The sequence below is a fragment of the Pseudopodoces humilis genome, chromosome 7, assembly GCF_049639895.1.
Source record: "Pseudopodoces humilis isolate 2021_Gansu_Grassland_sample_001 chromosome 7, ASM4963989v1, whole genome shotgun sequence".
Classification (NCBI taxonomy): Eukaryota; Metazoa; Chordata; class Aves; order Passeriformes; family Paridae; genus Pseudopodoces; species Pseudopodoces humilis.
This window is the reverse complement of record NC_142206.1, coordinates 45,442,318-45,469,575: the sequence shown is the minus strand read 5'-3', so window position 1 is coordinate 45,469,575 and position 27,258 is coordinate 45,442,318. Positions and strand designations below refer to the sequence as shown.

Here is a 27,258-nt window from a genome sequence, read left to right as displayed (position 1 = left end):
TGTTGACTATTAATAAGGACACATACAAAAACTAATTTAGGAACAAACTTATTGGCATAGTGAGATTTTCTGGGGTTTATGTGGTTAAGGACACTTAGATTTTAGCCCTTCAGACTTCTTATTTCCTAGGCCACCATTGTGAATTTTCCCTTTCCCTGCTTTGAAAGCTCCTGTGAGATGCTTGAACTGCCATTCTTCTGTGCTTTAAAACATTCACAATTAGAAATGGAACTGTCTTTCAGAAATAGAATAGGCATGAAAATGGTATTCAGACCCTCCTCTCTCACTATGCTTTCTTGACTAAAATTAAATTTGCTGATACATACATTATTCTATCTCTGTAGAGACAGTAGGTTCAGAATTGCTAAATTATAGAATAGCAGAGAGTTTTACAACAGCCTCACAATGCAGAGGGACATGGCATAGCTCAGGGGAATGATAATTACATAGACTTTTTAATCTTTTGCATACTCGTTAAATTGATTACACCTAGATTAATAAGTAATCCAACCTGTCAAGTTTACCCAGCACCCAATTTCAAGCCATTTAACATCTAAAAGAACATTGAGGTTTTCTTATACTATTTTAGAATTGTCAGGGGCATCATGTTGTATTGATACTTCATTGGTTACATATGCATGGACTTCCTGCCAGCATGAAATATTTAATCAATTTGACATTTAGCTTTATGTTAAAATGTATCCTGCTGGCATCCATTTTTCTTAAATGTGTGTAGAAAGTGAGTGAAATAAAATACTTATGTTTGAGAAGGGAAAATTAGAATGAAAGGTGATAAAAAGTGAAAAAAATCAAACCCACACAACAAGACAAATGTTTTTGTTCCAAATTGACCCAGCTCAAGTAGAGAGTAACAAAAATGCATTATTGTTGGAAGGATGTTTGCTGCTTCTGTAGCTAACTGCTGTTCATCATTGTAGTTTAAATCCTGATCTATACATTGATATTAGCTCTTGGGCTGATGACTTTTTCACCAAATCAATATGCAAGTAACTGGTGAGTCTCAGAGGAAAAGTGTTGCTGAACAATACAGTCTGAGTTGTGTCCTCATCTTTATTGCACCAGTGCAAACTCTCTGTAGTGGGTTGACCTTGGCTGGCTACCAAATTCCCACCCAGCCACACTCACTCCTCCTTCTCAACAGGAGAGGGGGAGAAAATAAGACTGGAAAAATTTGTGGGTTGAGATAAATCCAGGGCGACCAGTTAGAGATTGCCATCACAGGCAAATGAGACTTGACTTGGGGAAAATGTATTTGCTTTATAGCTAATTAAAATAGATTTGGGTAGTAAGAAATAAAGATGAAGGTTAAAATACCTTCACCTGCTTTACTTTTTCCTAGAAACTTTATTGCTTCATTCCTGACTTCTTTTTCCCCACCTCACATGGTGCAGGGGGGATAGGGAGTGGGGATTTTTGGTGGGTCTAGCTCCTCTAGACTGCACCTTTCTCCTTAAATAATTTCCTTGCTCCTGCATGAGTCCATACCATAGGCTGCCATCCTTCAGGATAAACCAGCAGCATGGTCTCTCCACAGGTAGCAGCACTTCAGGAAATATCAACCTGCCCTGGATTGGGATCCTTCACGTGCTGCAGTGTGAATATCTGCTCTGGTGTGATACTCTCCATGAACTCCAGTGAAATACTAAATTCATTATGATCTCTTCCAAAACTCACAGGCTGCAGGAGACTATCTTCTACAGCTCCTGGAGTGCCTCTTTCTCCTTCACTGACCTTGGTGTTTTTAGGATTCTTTCTCACACTTTTTCCTCATTCTTCAAAGTCTGCACAATATTTTCCTTTTCTAAAGTATGCTTTCAAACAGAAGTGCTACCAGCTTCGCTGGTGGGCTCAGCTTCAGTGGAAGGTAAAATTCATTGTAATTACTGCCTAACCAAGTTCTTGTCTAACACTAAAGAAGCTCTTTGGGAAAAGAGGCTTAGGTTCTCCTTAGTTCTGATGATTTCAACCACTATGTGAAGACTCTCATCTTTGGAAAGCCCTTTCTAAAGAGACACCTTAACTCAAACCACACTGATTTCTTTATTTCTACCATGTTCCAACTTAGGCTGTTTAAGATTTTTTATTTTTGCCTAAACTATAGTTTTCTAATGAAAAAGAATGAAAAACATTATAAAACAGCGCCTTTTTGTTTTCTCTTAACAACTGTGTTCCAGATTAATAAAATAGCTGGGGTATTCCAAGAGCTATTAATTACTATGTTTCAATTATAACTGATGCAGCAGAATTATGTAGATTTTTTTGGAAGCTTACTGAGAATCATTATTTTGAGCACTAGATGGGAATATATGACAAATGGTGCAGAAATTGCAAAACCCTTTTGGTATGACATACTTTCCAAAGCTGCTGCCAGGGATGGCAAAACAGTGGTCAGATATAATTCCCTCTGATACATATTGCTGGCATTTCTCTCCCCACCAACAGAGACAACTCAGTATTGTGAACTTTTACTCTATTTCACTAACATTACCCTGTAATAGGAAGCAAACAGTGCCTTTATTCCTTATGCAGATTTGTAACCTAACATACTGCTCCTTTCTCACCACTCAGAGAAAGGGGCAGCTGGGAGGGCTTTTCTTCTAACAGCACATCCAATCTATTTTGTTTAATGTGTATTGCCCTTTCTGCCTTTACCTGTCTCTCATACTCCATGGAATGCCTTGGTGCTGATGACTGCATTTGCAGCAGACGGCTGAGATGTTGCTGAAGTCAGCAGCACTAATGCTGCATTAGAGAATCCTCTTCAGGGAAAACAGTGTTAGATTTAACCCAGGGGGTGCTTCTGCAGTGAAAAGCTCTATGCTCAGAGGCACTCTGTGTTTTCCTAACAAACAATATGTCAAGCTTTGCTTTCAGGAATAGTAAATGCAATAGTAATGCTTCTCACTTCAGTGGCAGTTCTCAGCAAAATGCTGTAGAAGCAGTAGGGTGAAATTCCCCTTTTGTGGCAAGCTTGAGATGACTTTCACTGCTCAATTTCTGTGCCTTGGGGATAGGCAGAAGGACCAGGGCCAAACTGGTGTAAAACATGTCAGCACTGATAACAGCTTTCTTGATCTATGACTGTATGAATCCTGTGGTCCCCAGACAGCAATTCTTATTATTCTTATTCTTCAATCCAGAACCATTGCCACAGGGATGCTGGTGTTCTGCCCCATATGTAATCATAGCCTGCAGGCAGGATTTTTCTCCCATTTCTTGATCACAGCTGTAATGTCACCTGTTAATTAGCCCACATCATGCAAAGATGCTGCACATACACAAAGGCAAACATGACCATTGTCTACTGGGATTTTTGTTCTAAAAGCCAGACTTTCTAAACCGGTGTCAGATTTTTTGAATGCCCAGTTATAAAAATTCAGCATTGATTGTGCTGGTTAAATGGATGCTCTCTACAAAACCTGATAAAAACCACAACAGAAAGAGATGAATGGGGGATGAGGGGGAGTAGAATAACAAGTAAATTAGGTAGTGGAAATTATTTGCTATATCTTCAAAACACAAAATTTTGATGGTGTAATGATTTTTGGTAACACATGGACAGAAACTTCAGTGTTTCACTACTTTCACCTACTTCCTGTGAGACCATGCATTTTTTGTTAGGCATGCATTTTCTGTTTGTGACATGTTCTTGAGACGTTCATATAGGTGATAGCTTAATACACGGATTGTCTCCACTATTTCTCTAATATACCTCTTATACTTGCTATGACTTCCAGGCACAGCCCTGCTAGCCTAACTGCAGCAGCCCTTACCTGAAAGAACCTGAAGAGTCTGTGGGAAAGATCTGAGACTGGAAGCAAACACTAGATACCCATATCCCCCAGGAACTTCTGTTTGGAGATGAGCAAGAGCCTTGGAATGAAAGATTAATATTTTATCCATTGGTGGGCTGCTCATTTCCCTGACTTTCTATATTGTTCAGTCAGGAAGCCTTTTAATGTTAAATTCAGTATGTGGCTATTTCAAAGAGGGACTGGGGGAGGAAAAAAACCTGTCCAGTTAAATAGAAATAAATGACTTTAAAACAATTATGGCCAGTGACGTCTCTTCATCCCCCAGTCCTTTATGATCCATTCTAAAGGAGGTGAATCCACCTACTCTTAGTGGTCTGTTGAGGACTTTGTTAACACCTCACAGATATTTCTGAGCTTTGGTGCATGAGAGCTCTGTCCTGCAACTTCATACACTTGACAAAAAAATTGTATTTCTATATTAGTTTATGAAGGAATGCTGGCTTATTAAATAGTGCTACAGGAAGGATGTAGAAGTGCCAATAACCCAATGTAGGATCTTTTAAAAGCTGTAGGGAAGACTATTTGCTCATGAATTTTCTCAGTAATACTGGACTGCATGATGAGATTACTTTATAATTCTAACTAAATTTCTAGATTATTGTAAACATAAAAAAGGTTTCATGGGACAGTTCAGATGTTTGACTATGAACATGTCTGAAGAATGCATAAATTCTTTACTTTAAAGAAACTTCCTGTTGTATCCTCCTGTATGAGGATTTTGGGAAAAAAATATTGGTATGTACCTTTAGACAAGCATCAACAAACCTTTTTACTTCAGCTGAAAGTATTTTGTTTCCTTCTTTCAATGACATCACTAAAATGAGAGATTAAATGTCCAGTTTCATTTTTGATCAACTCATGTTTCAAATTTAAAGCCTGTTGCTGAGTTTGTGAATGTGTAAGTGCATATGGCCTCTATGTAATTCTGTGTTGAATTCTGTGAATGCAGCATTTTTATTAGATGTGTCTATTATTCTCTCATTAAAATGTACATACATTGCTGTGTACCTGTGTAACACAGGAATGTGGAAGAAAATAAAGTACTAAATAAGACGCTATTAAACCTTACATTTTTTCACAATAGAAATTGTGACAGCAGTAACATAGAGAGGGCATGTTTATTTAAAAAAATAAATTATTTGGTTTAAACCATTTGAAAATTCTCCTCCAAAACCAGGTTTCTTTGTATCTCATATGTTCTTAGCATATTGAGTAAGATAGTTGCCAGGATACAGGTCACTGTAGCTAAGCCACATTTTGATATTTTCATAGCCGAAAGTCAGTTGAACACAGGCTGTCACTGAAGACTGAGTATAATAAAGTTGTTGAGTACCCCAGCCTTCTCCTCATCTGTAGTTACCAGTTCACCAGTGTTTATCAGGGGGCTACTGTTGTTTATCAGGGGGCTTGTTTAACTTTCCTTTTCTGGTTTACATACCAATAGAAGCACTTCTTGTTATTATTGGTGTCCCTTGTGAGGTTCAGTTTCAGCTCTGCCTTAGCCTTCCTTACCACAGCCCTTAATCTCTATACTCTTCCCAGGTTACATGCCCTTGTCTCTACCTTCTGTGCATTTGTCTCTTTACCTAGCTTGACCAGCAGTTCCCTACTCAGTCTCAGCTATACCAGTCTCTTGCCTTCCTTGTCCAATTTCTTGCTCCTGGGGATTGCCAAGTTGCCTTCCTAGAGGAACACCCCATTATTCTTTTCAGACATTTCCCTGCTGTTTCCCTGTGGTTTCTGTTAGGACTCCCTGGCTCATCTCCCTAAGACTGCAGCTATGGTCCAGGATGGCTAGCACAGTTCAGAGTCACTGCAGACTCTGTCTGCAGTGCTTGTTAGCACTCTTGTCCCTCTATTTTCATGTCTTCTCACATCTGCCAGGGACAAGCCTCATATTGCCCCTCACATCCCCTCATATTGCTCCTCTACCCCCTCACATCTAGTTCAAAGTCCTGCCAGGGAGCCTCACTAATTCCTGAGCAAAGGGTTTCTTCCACCACTGAGAAAGACAAATCCTGTCTGACGCCAGCATGCCTGGGGCTGTGTAGAGCAGTTTTGTTGTCAAAACCCCCAAAATTTTGATGATGACACCAGCCATGGAGACATAGATTCAGTGTGTCCATTTCTTCCCATGTTGCTGCCTTCAACTGTAACAAGAGAGGAGAATATGACCCACACCCCAGATTCCCTTCCCAAACACCTGAAGGCCCAGAAGTTTTTGATTGCCCTTGGACTATGTGCTGCCCTTCCCTTGGCCCCTTATGTGGCAGATCAGGAGCGGGCAGCAGTCTGAGGGCCATGCCAGGCTGGGAGGTGTCCTGGTGATGCCCGTGACCCAGGCCCCAGGAGGCAGCACACCCTGCTATGGGCTAGGCCTGGTCAGCATGCTGGGCCTGCTGCTCGCCATGGGAGGGAAATGCCTACAGCTTTAACCAGTTAAACTTTACCCCATCATCTTGATGATGAGTGAATGTTTTGCTCTTTAATTCTCATCAATATTAGCAGAAATCTGAGGTATTTTATCTCATCACATATCACCTGGAAACGTGGCAGCAATGTTCACCAGTACAAGCCCAGGTAATGCAGTGATCTCAGATGTGAATAAATGTACAGATCCTAAGATTGCAATTTCATTTGTAGCATTAATATCTTCAGTTGTTTCACTTTGAAGGTTATAAAAAAAATCAGGAGTTTACCTTTCTTTGCTCTCTGGCATCCTTTTACTGGGATAAGGCCTGTTTTGAAACACAGGAGTGCCCCTTTGAGGGTTCCTGTACCTATAAGGTTAGCTGTCAGCTAACATAGTGCATGCATGTGAATGGATATCTATCATTGCTTTCAGAGACTGATTAAATCTTCTTTGACATGATTTAAGAAAAATATGGATGAGGGATGAGTTTGGGGAAAAGCCTGATAAAAGTTCTGATAGCAGCTTGTTTTGAAAAAACATGAACAAATGAAGTAGGGATTGTTCTGCATTTATTGTAAACATGTCCTCTTCTCTTTTGCTCTATGTTTGTCCTAAACTATGGCCTAAACCATCTCTACAAATGCAACAATTTATGTAGTCCTTTATTTTTTTAAGCTGTATACCTATGCACATTGTTTAAGTGCCAATGTAGTTCATCCTTTGATTTTAGTAAAACTACTTGTTGAACTTCTGGAACTTTATGTAGCTCTTATTTTCAGAAATAGACTTTCCTAGGGCACTTGTAGAAAAAGTAAGCACTACTTTCTCTTTCTGCATATTGATGAAACCATGGTTTAAAGGCAAATGGCAGCACTTTTGTGAGAGTACAGTTTAACAGAGACGGTGTTCCAATTAGAAATAAGGATTTCTGACTTGCCACATGCTTAAGTCGCTAACCCCACTGTCTTGTAAAGAGTTGGATAGCTCCTAGATGGAGTATCTACACTGTTCTTCCAACACCTAACTCCTGCTTAAAATCTCTGCAGTGTTGACTGCAGTTGTGCCTTGTTCATCAGCTTTGTAAGAAGACCATTCTCTTACACATCAGTTGCTTAACTAGCTGCTTTAGTACATTCTTCCTGTGAATTTATTTATATAATATAAAATATTTTAGGATCAATCAACAACAAGGTCTATGTCCACTTAGGATAACTATTAGTTATAGGAGAAAATGAAGAACTAAGACAATTCTTCTTTTAAGAGATAAGCAAGCTGAACACAGTAATCCACTAAGATGTTTAAGTGACAAAATATTTATAAGAATGTTTTATGTTCTCTACTGTGAACTTCCCATCTTCTTAAATCAGCACAACACATTTTCCATAGAAGACAGAATCAAACAGGCCATGATTTTACTGTAAGGCTGTTACTAACACTTTGCCAGAAACACTATTTGAATAAGAAAAAACATTTATACTAGTAGACAGGAAAAGAAAACTCACAAACACCATTTTAATGATACCAGCTCTTGACTTCCAGCTTCTTGACTAATTTCTGTCATATCAAAGACAGACATTGCTTTCCACTGAGAAGCTTACCCAGTCTACACTGCACTGTATCAGTTTTGGTAAGGTAGATACCTATTTCAAAAAATTGTAGCATTCTGTCTCATGAATTCTGCTCTCTTCTTACGATGTGAGCCTTGGATCCTGATGCTGAGTAATCTGAAGCATGAAAAATCAGCCCTCAGGCTCACAGACTTTATGTTGGTTTACAAAATAAACAGTAGTTATGTGCTCTAACTAATTCAAATTGTATGAATCCTATGGAATCTATGGAAGCTAAACACTGAGTTATGTCAGCTGAGCCACTTCTGTGGGTACTCACATTTCATTCAGTAAGGAGATGTTGTGACTCAGGTTTAAGATAGTTGCCTTTAGAGAAAGGGAAATTCTAAGTGCTTCATACAACCTCAATGTTTTATGTTTCTTTTTCATACTCCTCTGGTGTTTTCTGCTGAAATTCACTGTATTTATTACAATAATACTTTCAGGAGACAGAGAATAAATGTACTGATATCTTACAAAAAGTATGACTTCTTTCTAATAGTGTCACTCTTCCTATTGTCACGATAATGTTCTTAATTTAATTCACATTAAAGTTCTCAATAGTCACATGAAATATATCTGGAGGTAAGAAAAAAATATCCATTTAAGTTTGATGTCATCCCGTCCTGGTTAAAAAGCGCAGGGAACTATAAACATCCTTTGATGGTCAAACTGAACAGCTATGTCACAGGGTGTTGTAAAACAAACAAAAAAGGAATTGATCACAACAGCTTTTGCTCTGATCCGGGATCCTTTCTAAACTATTTGGTATCTGGAACCTCTAAATCATATATGAAATGAAATATTAACTGTAAGTGTAAAGCAACTATAGATTTCTGTAGTTTATTGATTATCAAATAAGCTGGAAGCTCTATCCTCCATGCAATGCTTCAGAGTTGTATTTCTTGTAGGAAAATATGACTGTACTAAACACCTCAGTTCTGAAATTATTCACTATCATAAAATGTTTTCTTTTGGGAAAGAGTTGTGGCCCTCTTCAGACTCAAGGTATAATCATGTTGTATGTTTAAATTTTAGAGAATGGGGTTGCCATGCCACTCTGATGGGATGTTGTAAATCTTTCTGCTTTGATTTCTGAGACAGCAAAGACACATTGTGAATATGTTCAGAGGATGCATCTAAAGTAGCTGTATTTTAACTGTAATCTGATTTAGGTCTTATATGCAAAAAATTAATTTGGTTTCAAAGAAATTGCAGGCCAGTGGTAGCTGCACCATGGTAAGATTACACAGGAATTTGGTTTAAAAGGAATCCAGCATAATCAAATTCTACATGTGGTATCATTATATCAGTGAATGCTGAGGAACCCAGCCTCATCTTGCCATTGGTAACACTGGCAACAGGGAGTGGGGAAGTGTGATGATGAGACACCTGAATTATTTGGAGGTGACCCAGCTTTGATTTACATACATCGTTAGCTTGACACAGAAGTCAGTCTATTAAGTCCAACTGGAGGTCAGGGCTTGTTAGCTCTGATGTATTGTAAAGGTTGTCTGGGCTATGCAGTGTCTCAGTCCCAAGGTGAGAGGTCAACAGCTGCACTTGGTTTGTAACTTTGACCTCAGACATCTTGTATACTCTGGCCGACACATGATTTATTTTAAACTTTGTGAAGCTTCCAGGGCTTAAAGATGTTTTCATGAGTGATGGTTTTGTGAATCCAGGTAAATAGTATGGGACAGTTCATGTTAGTGAGCCAAATAGCACTGTGGTTTGCAAAGCATTTTTGTTTCTATCAATACCAGGTCAGGTAGTGATCAGTGTTCATTAACAGTTAATTTCTTAGCACTATTAATACTATTAAAATTATGATTTAAGGACGCAAATCGCTCCCAGGGTCCTTCACCAAACACCACCATGTGTAATTTATGTCCCAGCTGGTCAGAATTTTCACATAATTTTGCATAAGTGATTTTCTGTATATTTCTGAACATTTTGCACATGTAACTGGCCTGTCCAGTTCTAGAGGTAATGGGTGAAGTTATAGAGGTAATGGGCAAAGCTCTAGAGGTAATGGGCAAAGCAAACTCTTGTGTATGGGTGGACAAAGCAGACATGGAACCTTCTAGATGAGAAGAACTGTATCTAAGTGAAGAACAAGATTTATGTAAAAGTCTTGAAAATATTATTTAAGAAAGTTTTTATGAAAATCGAGGTCATACCCTAAGAGATTTGAGTTTGAATAAGGTTTTTTGCTTTGTGTTTCAGTGGCTGTTCCCTCAGCAGTGCCAGCTTGTGAGCCTGAGCCCAAAACTATCGGGCATTACCCATCTCCGCAATTCTCCATTTCCTCCCGGTCCACTGTTGTTGCTGCCATGGAAACCCCCTCTCAAGGCCGGCAGAAAGTCATGGATTGGAGAGCAGTGGTAGCCATCTTTATCGTGGTGGTAGTTTACCTAGTGGCGGGAGGACTTGTCTTCCGTGCTCTGGAGCAGCCCTTCGAAAGCAAGCAGAAGAACACAATCGCGTCAGAGAAGGCTGACTTTCTTCGGGAGCATGTTTGTGTAACTGAGTTAGAGCTGGAGACACTGATTCAGGTAGGCCATGTAAAGAAGATGGTACTTCTTGGAGGTTAGGAAGAACAGCTCAGTGATTTATTGACCAGCTGAGTTGGTGAGGGACAAAATTGTTCACAAAGGCCTTGGAATAAGCAGCATGAAGAGCAAGCTCTTTCCTAGTCATTTTAAGGTCTGAGAAGCAGAAACTATGTCTCCAAAATATTGTAAATATGGAACCATAGAATCATAGAATAAGCTTGAGTTGGAAGGGACCCATCAGGATCATTGAGTCCTGACCCTATGCAAGACACCCTAAAAGTCACACCATGTACCTGTGAGCATTATCCAAATGCTTCTTGGGCACTATCAGTCTTGGAGCTGTAACCACTGCCCTGGGGATCCTGTTCTAGTGCCCAGCCACCCCCTGGGTGAAAAGCTTTCTCCTGATATGCAACCTAGATCTCTCCTGACTCAGATTCAGGCCATTTCCTTGCATCCTGTCACTGGTCATGAGAAAGAAGAGACTGGTACTTGAATTCACTGGAATAATGACAGATGTGTGCAAAGAAAAGCAGAATGTAATATCTGGAAAAAATTTTTGAGTGAGGTGATAGATTTGCAAGACATAGGCCCTCATCTCTACAAATTTTCAAGTGGTCTTAAATTCTTGAATCTTTCTTCAAAATTAAACACAGCAACTGGGAGGGCACATAGAACATGATAGGTGGGATTTTTGAAATAAATATTCAGCCAAGAATTCTGAACTTACAGGTTTACTGTTGTAATTTTTAAATAAATGAAGGAGGATGAAGTATACAAATCAAAATAGAAAGTAATTGTCATTTAAAAGCTTTGGGACTTTTAGTCTGATGTAGTATGAAAAGTTTTATAATCAATTTTGAAGGAAATTATTATCAAGTTTGCAAGGATAAGTGGAAAATGTAATAACAGGCAAGAAAGATGTATTGCTCATTGATTAGAACTCTAGACAAGGAAAGTATTATGGATCTTACAAGACTTTAGTAGAGTATCTTCTGGGATTCCATGTGGAAGCCTATCAGTTAGCCCAGAGAAAACAAAGATTAGATAAGAAATGTAACATACCTGAGGAATATATTTAAACTTCAACCTCATATTTCAGATCTGAATTTGTGTCAGCCTTCCAAGAGCACTGTGTTTCCCTCTGGGGTGTTGGACCAGAGATCTGTTGTTGATTTCAGGCTGTTTGAAAGAACATGGATCTATCCCCTGAATTCTTGTGTCCATCCAGTCAGCTGTATTAAAAAACCCTTTCTGTAGGTGAATCAAATTTATAAACTTATTTCTTTTAATAAGATGTTCCAATATCTCACTTATGTGATAGAAAAGGCCTTCTACTTTTCAGCCTAAACTTCTTTGCAAATAGATGTGGTCTCTCCCCCTTGTGTTCTGTGTTCACAGTTCTGAGTCAAAAACTGTGTAGCTGAACCTGTACCTTTGGGCAGCCTAGTGCAACAACTAACAAGACAAATCTGCTTTTGCAGGAAGTAGTATTGCTTGGATCAGGGATGGCTTGGATCACATCCTTGATCTGTCTGCAAAAGACAGGTGAACATGTTAGGTTGCCAGGATCCAGGGATATTGGTTCAGATGTGTTTTTCTTGGCAGCATTGCAAAGATCTGTATTTCCCGCTACTCCTTAGAAATAATGATTAAAGGATGTTTTGAAAACACTAAATGCAAGAAGCTTTTATTCCCTTGGTGGGATTGTCACCAGTAAAAGATATGTAAAATACATTCATTCCAACCAGAAAGCAGAACTCATATGAGGTACAACCAGCAAAGCACTTCAGCAGATTGTGGAGTTCTGCATACCAACTGCAGTAGAAACAGACTTTATTCTCTAGCCTAAGTTATGTATGAACACCAATTCTTTATTTTACACAATAAAATAAATAAAATTTATTAATTTTATTAATAAAATAAAATTTCTCTTCCACCTCAAAAGTGGTAAAGAACACACATACTCTGTTATTAGAAGACAGATATTCTGGACAAATCTTCTTATCTTCTGAGATTTCAGTATGTCCTCAGGCATTACAATGGATAGTTGGAAGTCATAGTGCAAAAATAAATTAAAATGGGTTTAGCAGCTTAGGATGTGAATGTCTTAAAGCCGAATGATATGAAATATTGAAATAGATTTGTCAATAAAGAAAAAGTTTCTTTGGATTCTTCTGTATGTCTGGAGGTGAAACCAGCTTCAAGAATGTAGTTGGGTATGTTTATACAGAAGTGATTGTAACTGACTTGCACAGAATAGCAGTGAATGAACTTGCTTGAAGATAATGTCAGGGAGTTAATGCTGGGCTTCCACAGCTTCATGTTGATCATCTCAGAAGTGACATCCCCCTGGCTGGCCCAACACAGTTCTGCATTGCACCAAATGCTGCAACTGCCTTTACAGCTGTGAATTCAGACTGATGTGGCAACCTCCATGGGTCCTATAGCTGCTGTGCTGTGTGCAGTCTACTGCTAAGGGAACTATTCATAATTAATGTTATTTGAATACCTGAAAGCTCTTAGATGAACACAGATCATACTCTGCAGAATGACTGTGTTGATTTGCCTCTGTGCTTTGGAGAGTATGGAACAATACAAAAAGGGAAACCTTAGAACTAACTTGTATTATTTTACTGTGGGGATGGCTCTGGAGCAATCTTTTAAGAAGACCAATGGAGTACCATCATCCTTATGAGACTAATGATGGAGAAATGTATACCTTTTCCTAAATTTCAATCTTTCAAAGGATTCTGCTTTGGAAAACCTGTAAGGAAGATGTACAGCACTGTATGAGGATGCTGTTAAAATTTAGTGGGGATGAGAGGTCTTTTTTAGCTTTATCTCCAAAAACCCATTGCAAATATTAGCACTGTTAGCACAAATATAAATTGCTGAGTCCAGACTTGGAAGTTCATTCACAGACTTCAGAAGAAATATAGTGATGAAAGGAGTGCAAATTCTTAGGAAGATTCAAAGTATTTTAAATTTGTATTTGACTGTTGGATTTTGGTTCAGGTCTATCTAATACTCCCACAATGACAGGTAATTTTTTCATAACAATGTCCAGTGTTTCATAGTGCAGTCCAAATTTTCTAAAGCCACTTCAAGTGGAAGTTCTTAACTGTGAATTTTTAAGGCCCATTTCTGTATCTGAAAATATTTGCTGCAGTGAATCCAGTACACTGTTTAAGGTTGTAGGTGAACTATAGCTTGGCAAAATAGTGAATATGCGGTTAAGAAAATGAGAACATTGTGTGTTCTATCTCAATGCTTTTGAGTTTTCAGAGTTAGAGAAAATGAAACCTAGAACATGCTAAAAGACAATGAAACTTCAGGTTCTTTAAGTACAATTAGCTGCATTGTATTTATTAGATCAAATAGCAGAAGATAGCAGGACTTAGGTGACTGGACATAGAGTTGAAAAGAAAAGTAACATTGCTAACATACTACAAACCTTTTCTTTTTGTTTTTATGTATTATAAAATAATCTTATTAATAGCTGTGTTCAAAACCAAGTCATCCTGCCTTTGTAATAACACACACACAGTGTGTATAATGGGGAGGTTATGCTCCTCAGAAAGTTCAGATTTCATCTGTCATTAGGAGAGATAGGAAGACCATCTTTGTGTTTTGGCAGAGTAATTCCTATGGACCTGATAAGGGAATTCATACTGTTTCTATATATCCTGTGTACTGTATATGGGTAAAAAACTTCCATAATGCACCTTGCTTTCCTAATGAACCCTGCAAAATTATGCAGGATAGAGAGGCTTGCTACTTAAGAACTTACTTATGTTATTGTCAGTCTGCTTTCTTCTGCCTTGTCCAACAGGGTTTAATTTAGGAGTGTGAGTGATTACAGTATATATGTATATTAAAAAAATCACCCACCTGGTAACTAAGTCATATTATTGCTGTCCACTAATGACTACAGCAACCCATTAGAGCTAGACTGCAAGCTGGAAAAGAAGCAGAGCTGGGAATACGCTAGTCAGGCTTTACTGCCTAATTATATTAGTAAGAATTCATATCTTGGGTAGGCACTTTGGATTAGTGTTCTGAACCAGTTTTGCCCTGAAGGTAAGTAAGAAAGGGCACATCCTGCAGAGATGCTTAATTTTGCTGCTGCTTGGTTCATTAGTGTCATAAGCCAGCTTTTTTTCCAGGCTGTTTCCATGTCAAAGGAAAAGAATTTTCATGTGCTAGAAGAAAACTCTAGATAGTCAGGCAAAAAATAGTACTTTGAATTAACTATGGAGAAGACTTGCATGTTGCTGAAGACAAGAAAAGACTGTTTGTACTGTGAAGAAAAACAGAGGTAAGTATCTGATTATTGAACCTTCTACCTGTGCCTCTGGTGGTTAACTTGTCCCAACTTCCCTTCTGCCCCTATCTTTATTTTACCCTATTCCTCCTAAAAGGAAAGGATTCAGATGTCTTGTTTCCTGTCCTAGTTGGTGCAGGCACACTGGTTTGTAACACCAATCCAGAGCTGTTCCAGCTGCGTAGGAGACAGCCTAAGATGCTTCACAAGTCTGCAGCTTTCCCATAGCTGTGCCAGCTACAGGACTTCCAGAACTTAGCTGATGCCTTTGCAGAGAGCTAAACTTTTTGTACTTAGTTCTCTGTGCATATTGTTCATTGAATGCTGTAGGTCTACCCTCAGACACAGTGCATGCATGACTATCAAATCACTCTAAGTGAAGGTAGATCACTTTCTGGCTGATTGATTCCTAAGGCCCTTTGTGGGATAGACAGAAATATTTAAGGAATGGGCTTTGAGAGCTTGTTACTTTTGATTAAATCTGAAAAAAATTGCTTTCCTTGGACCTTGTTGTGGAAAAGTGAATAAATGTGAATTTATAATGAGGGTCCCTATATACCATATAAGGGGTGGTGAGAATAAGTAGAGAGTTAGGGAGTATAGGAAAAAAAGTTATTAAAGAATTAGTTTTTAAAAGCTTCTTGCTAATGAGAAACCTCCTAATAATCCTTACAGAGAAATATCAGAGCATGAAGGGCAATTGAAGCAACTTTTTGTATGCTTGATAGGAATCTGCTTGGAAAAAGAATTGTAGAGGGAGATAATAATTATTGGATTAGAATGATCTGTGGAAAGGAATTAATAGAGATAGGCAAAAAAAGGACAAGAATTTTCTTTTCCTATCAAATTCCTATCCTTGATATCACATAGGGTAGGTACCTTTTTGACTGTCTCATCACTTGAGAGGGATATTACTCTTGCCCTTGAAAAAGATTTGTCTTCTTCATACTTGGGATCTAACTGGAGAAATTACAGAAACGTGAACAAATGAACCAGATAAAAACCTTTCTTCATGGAGAAACCAGAAACAGTCTATTTTGCTTCTCTCTCCTAATCAGCTGCACTGGCTTCCAGCTATCTGGATGCTTATGCAAGTGGAATTGATGAAATAAGTGTACTTCAGACTGAGATATGGTTTGGTTCCACTCTCTTTGGGAATACAGGATTCAATTGTCCCAGTATCACTACAAATTCTGGGCTTCTGCTCTGAGGTTTGCCTTTGCAAAATGCAGACCATGCAGACCATGTCACCGGGCCACGTCTCTTTTGTTACAGAAGGACTGTACGGATACCAAAGGGGCCAAGAGTAAATGATATGCAATGATAGGGAGCAAACCAGAAAGTTGTGATCAGAAATACATGTTTTAAAAAACAAATAATATCATGTAATTTTATTAATTTCAGTAGTTTTGTCATTCTCTTCACTTCTACCTGTCTGTTGGCTTGAACACACATCCATTACTTGCACATCCAGAAAGACAATTTCAGCCATTTGAGGTATTTCAAATTATTGCCTTCCCTGAAATGGGTGGCATTTCAAAAGAAAAAAATTACCATAAGTTGGTAGTTATTCAGTAAAGAATAACTTTCAGTTAATAAACACTTTCAATTAATAAGCTATACTGAAAAAATACTGTTTACTTGTATACTGTGCTTGTAGCTCCTCTGGAGAAGGAAAAAGGGATCAGGAAAGGAGCAAGTGTGAAACAGCTTTGGGTACTTTCATGACCTGTTACTTTCAACAATACTTCAACTATAAAAGTAGCTGAAACTACCAGTTTAAAATATCTTAAATTTGTGGGGCTTGTGTTTAGCAAACTGGAAATTATCTTTTTTTCCTACTCTGAGATAACCTGAGGATGCAGCTCTTCAGGTCATTGCCGAAAAGCCTATCTGAAGCTTCGATGAGAAACTTGTAAAATTTTGTGGTCTATGTGAACTTGGAGAGTCTTGCCAGTAATAGTATAATTGTTTGAATTTTGTGTCAGTTTTCATCTAGCAGGATAGTTCTGTGTAGGTGGACTTGTGGTGGTAGTAGTAAGGCATCCTTTTCTCATGCATGAGCTGAAATTTGTTGTTTGACTGCTGTTAGCTGCAGGCTGCTAGCTGCTTTTGTTTTGTTGCTCTGTTTTTGTCCTCCATCGCTGTATGCAAAATACTATGTATTAAAAGACAGCATTGGAATAGTTGGTTATTTATAAATGAATGATGTCAGTGAAGCTTTAAAGAAAAATTAATTTGTTTGGGATGATAAGGGAGTCTGCGAATCTCAAAGCTATCTGAGGCAACAGGATACACCTTCACTTCAGGGGTTAGTGCTTGGCCCTGAAAGACTTGTTAAACTGTGTAAACTCAAGTGTGATTTAAGTGTAATTAGCTTGCTGACATTCACACACTCAAGGGGAGGGCAGACAGCATTCCTTGGCAGAAGTAACCAGGGTAGCTGACAGTGTGTCATGGCCTATTTAAATGGGCAACTTGTCTGTTATGCTGATTTATGCTGTTCTGCAGAAACCAGGAAATGATCTCTTTCACACCACCTGCAATATTCCAGCAACAGGTACAGTTGCTGTAAAACCCAATGGGTTTGGTCCAAAACACATCTGTCCTCTATATCCTTATTTCTTGAGGTATGGACATGTGCTGAGGAGCCCTGGCTTTCTGCCCACGTGAGATGAAACCAGTCCAGCCTGGAGCTTGCTCATGCTATAGTTTCAAAATCAGCTTAGCCTGGCATGTAGTAGATGTACTTTTAAAAAGGGCTGTCCCTAACTGATCTCTTCAGATGTAGCTGTCTCTGTTCTTGCCCATACGCCTCTCGTCCCACTCCTTTCCCTTTTTGTGAGGTAATGATGAATAACTAAAAGCTGGGAAGCAGATTAGCTGAAACTTGCCCAGGCTGAAAAAGCAGTAGAGGAACATTTATGACCGTGAAGTCACTTGGAAATAAAGACAAAAAATGAGTGAGAAAAATGGAAGTGGAAGAAAAGAAAAACTGTGGTTAATAAGCCATTGGTGGAAACATTAATGATGAAAAAAGTGTATCATGAAGGCTAGGGAGAGAAGTGATGTTAAATGGATGAGTTTAAAAGTCAGTGCTAAACCCACAAGAAAATGTGAAGTTATGGAGAAGATCAAGAGAGACCTCACAGACATGATCAGGTAAGAAGTGGGGCAATGGTAAAATAGAATGGCTAATCTTGCTTTGCACATGGACTGTATAAGAAAAGGTGAAATAGAAGACCACCATGACAATTCATAGATCATAAATCAGAGAGAAAAAAGAACTAGTTAAAGAAATGGAATAATAAAAGTCAAACCTGTGTTGATAGGTGGGAATGCCATGTTGAACAAAGCCAAAGAAAAAGAGGATGCAAGAGGTAGCGCTTTGCTTCACTTGTTGAGCCCAGCAATAAGTTCAATGAAACTACCAAGGCTAAAGATTGGTGGCACTATTTAGGAGGAGGAACAAATAACAGGAGAAGGAGATGGTCTGGTAGTAATGTGAGCAGCTGATAACAGCAACATGAAGTGAAGTTGGAGCAGAATGGGAGAAAAGCAAAAAGCTGGAAATGTTAGGAGGCAGAAAAGGAGGAGCTCGGTTCCTCTACAGTGCAGTTTTATGGAAATTAGACTCGAGAGCATTTGGAAGGGAGAAAGGCAGTCATTTCAACTGCTCTTCTAGAGTGAGATCTGAATTTCTCTATGATGAGGAATAGCTTGCATGAGATCTAAAATCAACTGCAAAATACGTTCTGTAGGACATCTCAAAAATCAGTTTAGAGTAATTCAGGTGATTATACCAGATGTTGACAAGGGGTTTATTTCTGTGCTTTGTAAGCTGATGTATTCAGCTCTGTCTTCCTTTGGACTGTGAGGCTGCAATGAAAAGTGAATGTGTGTGTCCCATTATACAATATGGTGCATTTTTAGAAATTCCCAACAAACATTCAGGAGGCTGATATGTCTGCCTGATTTGATTCAGTACTAAGTGGGACACAGGATAGTGACCAGGAAGTATAGCTATCTCAGCTTCTATCCAGAATATACTTAATTCAAGCACTGTCTGGGGGTCTCTGTATCATGCTGTATTTGTGTATATGGGATCATGTGTAGTGTGGAAACTTTTGAGCTGATCACAAAGTTTTTTTATGATGTTTCCATAGGTATCTTATTTGTTCATTTCAAACAGTGTATATATATATATATCTCTCTCTCCAATATTTTTTTTCTTTAGTTATCATAAAATATAAATTACTTAATCAATTACTGATTGTTTGGGAATTTAAATCCTTGGCTGACTAGCTTCTGTTGATTTCACAATCATTTGTATTTACCACCTTTCTAGCTGCTTCTAACATGAGCTGTTCAATTGAGGAAATTTTCCTTTGGCAGTAGTTGCTACAAGAATGATATTTATGGATGAATTTGTGGTGTTGGTCCTCCACTTCTCAATTTCTTTCTATCTTTTTTCATTTGTTTATGCATTGTATCTTTCTTCTACCTGAATGGATATTCAGTTCAGTCATATATTCAACTTCCATATACAGAAGAGGCTACTGTACTTTGAGCACATATTAAAAACTTAAATTGAAGCTGTTTCCATGGTCCTAGAAATTTCTCTTTGGACCCTATACCAAATTGCATAGGATACAGTAAGGCATGCATAATGCTGATTCTTTGTATTTTCTTTGCAGCATGCTGTTGATGCTGATAATGCAGGAGTCAGTCCCATAGGAAATTCTTCTAACAACAGCAGTCATTGGGACCTTGGAGGTGCCTTTTTCTTTGCTGGAACAGTCATCACAACTATAGGTATATTTATTGTTTATTTTTTAAAATACATAGTCACACTGAGACATGGATAATGAAATCTATTTGAGGAAGGTAGACAACAAAGAAGTAAAGTAGCTGAAGTATATTTCTCTGTTAGCAGGAGACATGACTCCAGCATGTGCCAAGGGCATGAGTCTTTGTGTAGGTGTCAGAAGCTGTTTACATTATTAGGGTAGAATAGCAATGCTGAGCTGAAAACAGGCAACACTTATGCAGGCTTTATGACCCTATTCTTGATGTAGATGTAGATGGTCTCAATTTTCACTAAAAAGATCATGAAGCTGTACCAAATGAAATATTTTATGATTGTTGGGAATTTAAATTGGATTTTAAGATTATAGATGAATTTGCTCAGAAGTATAACTTTCTTCCTAAGTACATTAATTAATTTTGGCTTATGCTCTGAAGTTTGATAGAAGCAATCCTTCTCATTTAACTGGAAATATAGTCTCATAACTATTACATCCTTTTTAAAATTCTTACTTGCTTTCATTAACAATTGGAAGGAATTCCACAAATGACACATTGTGTAAAAAACCCACTTTCTTTACTTTCTGGAATTCATGGCCTTAATTACTGACACATTTCTCTGGGTTAAATGAAGTATGAAGTACTACTCATTCATATGAGTACTGAACTACTCCATTCACTTTTTTTGAACCACTAATTTTAATAAGATCATTATTCAGGCCCTTATAATCTCTCTCCCCATGTATTGTGTCCAATGTATTTAGAATTTGATCTCTGAATGTTGGCCTCAGATATGCTAAGGTTTTTAATCTCTCCTCTCTGAGCTGGTTCCTCTCTTGAAGAATGCTCAACAAGCTTGGATTTCAGAAGGCAGTCTGAAGGAAAAAGAAAATAATCCAATAACATTGTTGATAATCTGCTGACAATTATACAGTAGTTTTATAATTTTAAGCATGATTTCAGTACTGTCATAAAAATCAGATCAAGAGATCTAATTATTTGGAAATCACTGGTAAATTGTTGATTTTTATTTGTGTTTTCTATGAGTATTATTCTGATTTAAATATTGTATAAAGTGCTTCTCCACATTACAGCTGTGATGCACACACTGGTGACAGTACAGACAAGTAACTTGATAATCACATCACCCTTCAATAAAGAGTGAGAATCTGACTAAATTCTGTAGGTTTTTAATGCAGGTAATACAATAACAACAGCAACAAAAAATCCTGTGGCAGTCAAAAGACTTGCTGTGGTGATCATCTCTAGCAGTAGAGTCTGTGTCTTTGGCTCTGCCTTTTCTTTGCTGTCAGAGTGAGGGGGAAACAGGAATTGTATAGAATGAACAATCTGTGTTCCTCTATATTAAGCTACCTTACCATGTATTTTTGATGGTAGCATAAAACCAGCGGGTGGCAAGAAAGAAAACATTTCTGATTCATACGTAAGAAAACCCCCCCATAATATTTGTTTACACAACAGACCCAAGTGGCAAGCTTTTAAAATTACTCATTAAATAAATTCCACTTTGTAGGCATAGTTTATGCAGGCATATTAATTTATATCTGCCATTTAAATAACTTATTGAAAAGACCTTGTATTTTTGCCCATTTTTTGCCTATTTGTTTTAAATTCTCCATGAATGAGAATTTTATAGGCTGCACAAAGTCTGTGTATTGTGTCAGGGCATGAAAATGGTTTTAGTTTATCCACCAGAGGCTTGTTAAGGCTCCTTTTAAGCAGAAACACAGCAGGTTACCTGGTCAGCCTCAGTCCAGGGACCCATGGAACCTGAAATTTCTTGGAATTTTAGGAGAAATCTGGGATGATGGGTCCACCTGTGAAAAGGCCAGTAGGTTATGAGACATGCATTATTGTGTGTCAGCCTAATTCTTGCAGCATGCCATGACAGAGAGATATATCCTGTGCCAGTGTTGTGAACCCAACAGGAATAGGACCTGACACTTTCATAGATTTCCTCCTCTCTGGATGCTTTATTGCATCAGTGATTTGTGATTATGTGATCATTTTTAATATTTAAGTAATTATGTATGGTTAAAATAAAAATGTCTATGACATTTCAATTAAAATACCTGATCTTAAATAAAAAGGTGCAAATATTACTGTCACAATTGTTTTTTCTTCTCTTTAACATTTCAGCAGAAATACCGTGTCTCCTGGAGTCATAATGCTTACTGAAACAAGAGTTCATGGGCAGATTTGCATAGTGTGGGTACAGTTTGGAGGCTGCACTATAACTAGTCAGTGTGATGAGGGGCTGAGGAAAGAATGAGCCTTGCCAGGTGAATCACACTCCTGTCAGGAAACCATTGGCACAGACCAAGAGGAGCAACAGCATGCAGGCACCAGGCCAGTGTGGAGGGATTTTTATGCCGTGACATCAGCTAGATCAATTAAGCAAACAGCAATTTTAGATAGACTGAATCTAGAGAAAATATGGGTAACTGAGGCTTCAAGAAAAAAAGAATAACAGAGTGTGACTTGCCCTGGAAATTACATCATGCCATTGAAAGTCTAAAAATTTGAATTATAGGTGGAACAGAGGTATGCCTGGAGGAAGAGCAGTTTTTTAAAACCCATTAGTTTGTTTCCTGAAAAGCCATGTATAAATTCTGAGTCTGACAATTGTTTTTCTCCTCAGGATATGGCAAGATGGCCCCAAGCACTGTTGGTGGCAAGGTTTTCTGCATCTTGTATGCCCTATTTGGGATTCCACTCTTTGGCTTCTTGCTGGCTGGGATTGGAGACCAACTTGGAACCATCTTTGGGAAGGGTATTGCAAGGGTGGAAAAGGTTTTCAGAGTAAGTTCACTGACATTTTTTTCTTGTGTTTTATAGCCTGCTTTTAATTTTGTTGCTATTACTTGCCGCATTTTTTACATGTTGGACGCCATGAAACATTTACATGTTTAGCTCAGATAATAGTTAATGTCTGTAAGGATCTCTGTGGTCAGTGGAGAGGAACATTGACTTCTCTAGATGATGATGCAGGGCTTATAGATCCAACTCTGAATTTCCTTATTGAGAGTATTGCTGGGAAATGTATCTCCTAAGTTAGTTTTCTTACAAGGAATTGTTGTAAAACAGTCTTCAAAACACCACAAGTTACTTTAGATATGTACATCTCTTCACTGAAAACAGAGAGAAGGTAATGGTTCCCTGAAGGAACAGAGATGTAAAGCAGGTCATGGCTGTGTTACTGGTACAGCCTAAAAGACTTGGAAAGCAGGGTTGCTGTTGTGTGTGTGAACTGGAAGAGAGACAGTTGAATGATATGCCTGCACTACAGGGTGACAGATGTGTTGGAGCAGATCTGCAACTCTACTACAAAATATGTTGTAGTGCCACTGGCTGAAATCATGATCATTCTCTGCCCTGCCTACCATGAAGATATCCTACCCTAAATTTTTGTGTAGACTTCCTCATATGTAATTTCCCTTTTTGTTGCCAGTACCCTCTGTTTTTGAGTCTGAATTGCTGTAAGCAGTTCTTTCACAAGCAGTGCCACAGACCTGGCAAATGCTGTTTTGCTAACTTGCTAATAGTTCACTTCAGGGATTCTCTCTTTGAGGCAGAACTTCTAGAGGTGACCTGTGTGCTACTTCTGTTGGAAGTGGCATAACTGAAGGTAAGACTTTGCAGGGATGGAGTGGATGAGAAGCTGCCCAAGCTGGTTAGTTTAACAGACATCTATTCCTAAAACATTCCCACAGGTGAAAGCAGAGTAGTAGTAACTTTTTTTGGAAGGAAGTAATTAAGTATTAGACTGAGGAATGAGGACTTTCTATCTTGATTAAATGGCTTTTAGGTGTCCCCGACCAGGCAAAAAGAGTATATCAGAATAAATGTAGAAAAAGATGACTAGTGATTATGGGTGAGTAAGCATGTACATGCCTGTCTGGAGAGCACTTCAAGGGTTATACTTCCATTTAATGAATATAATGTTATTAAAAATTATCTCTGTTCAATTTGGCAAAAACGCAGCTAAGATCCCTAGTTTATTTTTTGTCTACCTTTTTATTACACCTGCTTCACTTCAATGGAATCTCTGAACGTTCCAGCCTGCTTCTGCTCAAGAAAAATTACTATCTTGAAGTCACGATATGGATTGAGAGTCAGAAAATCTTTGATTAATTGTCAGCTGAGTATTGTATTTCTGAGTGACATGCACAAGACCATTAAACTGTTGCTATGATAGTTTATGATTAAAATAATCAGAGAATCACAGAATAAGTGGGGCTGGGAGGGACGTCTTGACATCAACTAGTCCAGCCTCCATGCTAAAGCATAGTATATACGCTACTTGAAGTATTTTAACATTCACAGATGAATGTTGATACTAATGTTTCATACAAAATATAGCCCTTCAGCACATAATGTGAGTTATTTTGGTATTCAAAGTATTCCTGCATTTTCCTGAGTTAATGCAGTTGCTTGTTGCTTATAGCCATCCAAAGTATTTGTTTTCCTTCTTGGTATTTTGTCAGCTTCCAAAGGAATTTAGAGATTGTGGTCCTGTTTAGCCGAGATGTGTGTTTAATTCCCTTTATTTTGATTGTCATAAATCCATTACATTCCGTTACATCTATTATTCTGTGATTTGGTTAACAGGGTTGTACATAATTTCTTTTGTTACTCTTAGTAATGAGTTTTGGCAATTTGAAATATTTCTGATAGAGTTTAGAATTTACATGCATCTTAGGAACTGGTAATCATACCAGTGGTTTCACTTTAAGTGATTATTTACATAGCATTTAGCATATGCCGAATATAGTAATCATTATAATTTTAAGTACTATGTAATTTATTATCACATTGTATTTACACTGTTAGGCTTCATAAATGTTAGGACCTAATCAGATGAAGCCTCAAGTAGAGTAACAATTCTTGATTTAATACTGAGCACTGAGCAAATTTTAATTCAATGTGTAACTCTTGTCTCTTATTTTGTAACCGTCTCCTAAATGAATTGAAATTCAGCATGTTTGTGGGTGTAAAACAGCCTGTTACCATCTTTAAAGAGAGGACATAAAAATTAGGAGCGTAGCTACCAAGAAACTAAAAGGAACAAACATAGTCTAAAAAGACACTGAAAAATTTAATAAAATGTTGGGTGGTGTGCCTGACAAATCTTCCAGAGGTAGCTGAGAAGCCATGGAGTGCATCAATGCTCTAGAGAGAGTACAAATTAGCTACCTGTATTATTTGTCCTCACAGACAATTTGGGACAGTTTCTTGTGGAAAGAATGGGAAGAAACTTAGCATGTGTGTAATGCATCAAATTTCCATGTTGATATGTCTCAGCACTCTGCTTCTGTATGTGTCCAGTGCATTGTGGTTAGGATCATTTTTGAAGCTAGGTAAGGTGTGGTATGCACACACTGGTAGGTGACAAGGAGAGAATTTTCTGTTGTCACTGGCATCCTTTCACCCAAAGCAGTTCCCTAACAGGAACTCCTCTTGCTCCATCCAACAGTGAATCTGTGAGCATGGAGCTCGTGCCACACTAGGGACAGCCTGCCTCTGGCATTCCTCGGCATAGCTGGAAAGATGGAAGGGGGATTCCTCCCAGAGGACTTGAGCTAGTGCATTTCTGTTGCCTCTGACATGACCTGTGCAGAGCCCTACTAAACCTACCTTAATTAACACCACAAATTAGAGCATAGGAATTTCAAATGTAGCTACTGCAGTAATCAGCCCACGCATTCTGTGGGATTTTTAAGAAAAATTTGAACTACATAAAGTGAGAAAAAAATCTGCTCTTATCAAGTACACACTAACCCAACAGTATTGACAGAATATTTCAGCAGAAGAGCTGGGCACATGCCACCACTCATCTTCTAATCCAAAATGTTACCATTATATCAGTGTGTAACTAGCCAGGAAAACATCTACTCATTTATGAGTAGGTAGGGCTGGAGGTATTTCATTGCAAAATAATGCTTTGTAAAAAATAGAACTTTTCACGTACCATTTTAGGAAACAGAGGCACTGGCAGGATGATGCTATCCCAAATAAATCCAATAGTTTATACCATCTGTCCTACTGGAATGATTATATTTGGTACAAGTAAATAAGCATCAACCAGGTCAGAGATGTAAACCAAACTTCCCCCACAAAAGCTCTGTCTTCTCAGCTCCTGGTTATTCCTGTATGTTCCATCTTCAATAATCTAGGGCAGAGCTTGTCTCCCAGTCTGTTTTTACATGCATGCTAGTGTGATTCCCCAGAAAATGAGTATGTACAAGGCCACCAGGTTCACTATATACACTGGTAACAAGCATCCAATTTCTAGGTCCAGTGATGTATCAGTCCTCCCAGACCACCTCAGAAAAGCACATATACACTCAAAATTTAATTTAAAAGTTGATAATTCTTATAGATTGTCACCCAGTGAAACTTTCCAGACACAACAGAAATGAAATATGAATTTCATGGTGACATAATGCCATAAAAGTAGTATTTTTATCTTACATACATGAGGGATCTTATGAACAACCTGTGAATGTTTCTATAATAAACAGTAGAACAAAGCTCCATTCTTTTGGCTTGCTCTGTACACACAGTGTGTGCAAGCATCTAAAGATAGAAAGCACTCTATAGGCAGAGTACACTGTTACAGAGCACAGCAGCTGCAATTATCATGAGTTAAATATAGGCTAATTTGGATAGTTTTTTTTCAAACCTTGAACGAGTGTTTGGATTCTCACCAGAAGTAGATGGATAACCTGAGTGATCTTCCTCTGCCTTGCAGTTTATTACAGATGCAGGAATTCAGCCTGGGCACAATATGTTTCTGAGAGCACTCCAGGATTTTCTGGCTTCTGAGGTGGAGCCACTGTGAGCAGTTCCTGAGCTCGGTTGCTGCTTTCACTGCTCTGATTTCCAGCAGGACACAGAGGACAGGTCTGGCAACACAGCTGGTAGACTGTGAATTGCAATACAGGGTGTGAGCAAGCAGCCAGAGACATGAGTGGTGGCAAGGCTGCACCACTGAAAATACACTGCTTTGTGCCTCTGTAAGCAACTTGTGCTTCACTGAGCCAGGGACTTATCAGAACAGACACATCTGTTACTTCTCTTTCAGGTTTTCAGCTTAGAGAACATGTTTTGCTCTAGTTTTCAGAGACATGCTGTGAAAGTGGCCTACACTTAATATTTTTATGAAAGATAGCAGTACACATCACCTAACCTTGGAATTGTCCTAGGAAAAGTAATTCTTAGTTGACAGATGTGTAATGGGGCTGGCATAGCAGTAAGGGTAGTCCCATTGAGCTGGTGGAAAGCTGTCTTTTAGCGCCTATCAAATCTCTACCATTCCTAAACTTTATTATTTGTCTTTCTGAATACACCTGATCAACTCTAGCTACTCTTTCACTTGGCTTCTCTGATCTCTTACTGCAGAAGTGACAGGAATTGTTTGTACAAGTTCCTTCCCTGAAAATGAATGAAAAACAGAATCTGGGAAAACAACTAAGTATTAAGACAGTAACTGTGTAGAGGAAGAGCACTTAAAATACAGATTTTTCTTTATAGTCTCCCCTCTGTTCATGGGTTTACTCTGTTCAAGACAATCTCTTTCATTTTGTTTAATTACATTGCATTATTAGCCAGCGTCAGTGTGTTATTACAACAGCTGCTAAAAACCAGGATATTAATACTTTATCTTTTATTTTTTTAATCTAGTGTT

The 27,258-nt window shown here is 38.3% G+C and overlaps 1 protein-coding gene across 1 annotated transcript in view; it reads left to right on the top strand.

Moving 5' to 3' along the window:
- The window catches only part of KCNK10 (potassium two pore domain channel subfamily K member 10), a 53,081-nt gene that overhangs the window by 13,354 nt on the left and 12,469 nt on the right, over positions 1-27,258 (top strand). Inside the window, 3 exon segments of the mRNA XM_088058068.1 lie at positions 10,086-10,414; positions 19,439-19,556; positions 22,210-22,370. Coding sequence (XP_087914194.1) covers positions 10,086-10,414; positions 19,439-19,556; positions 22,210-22,370 — 608 coding nt within the window.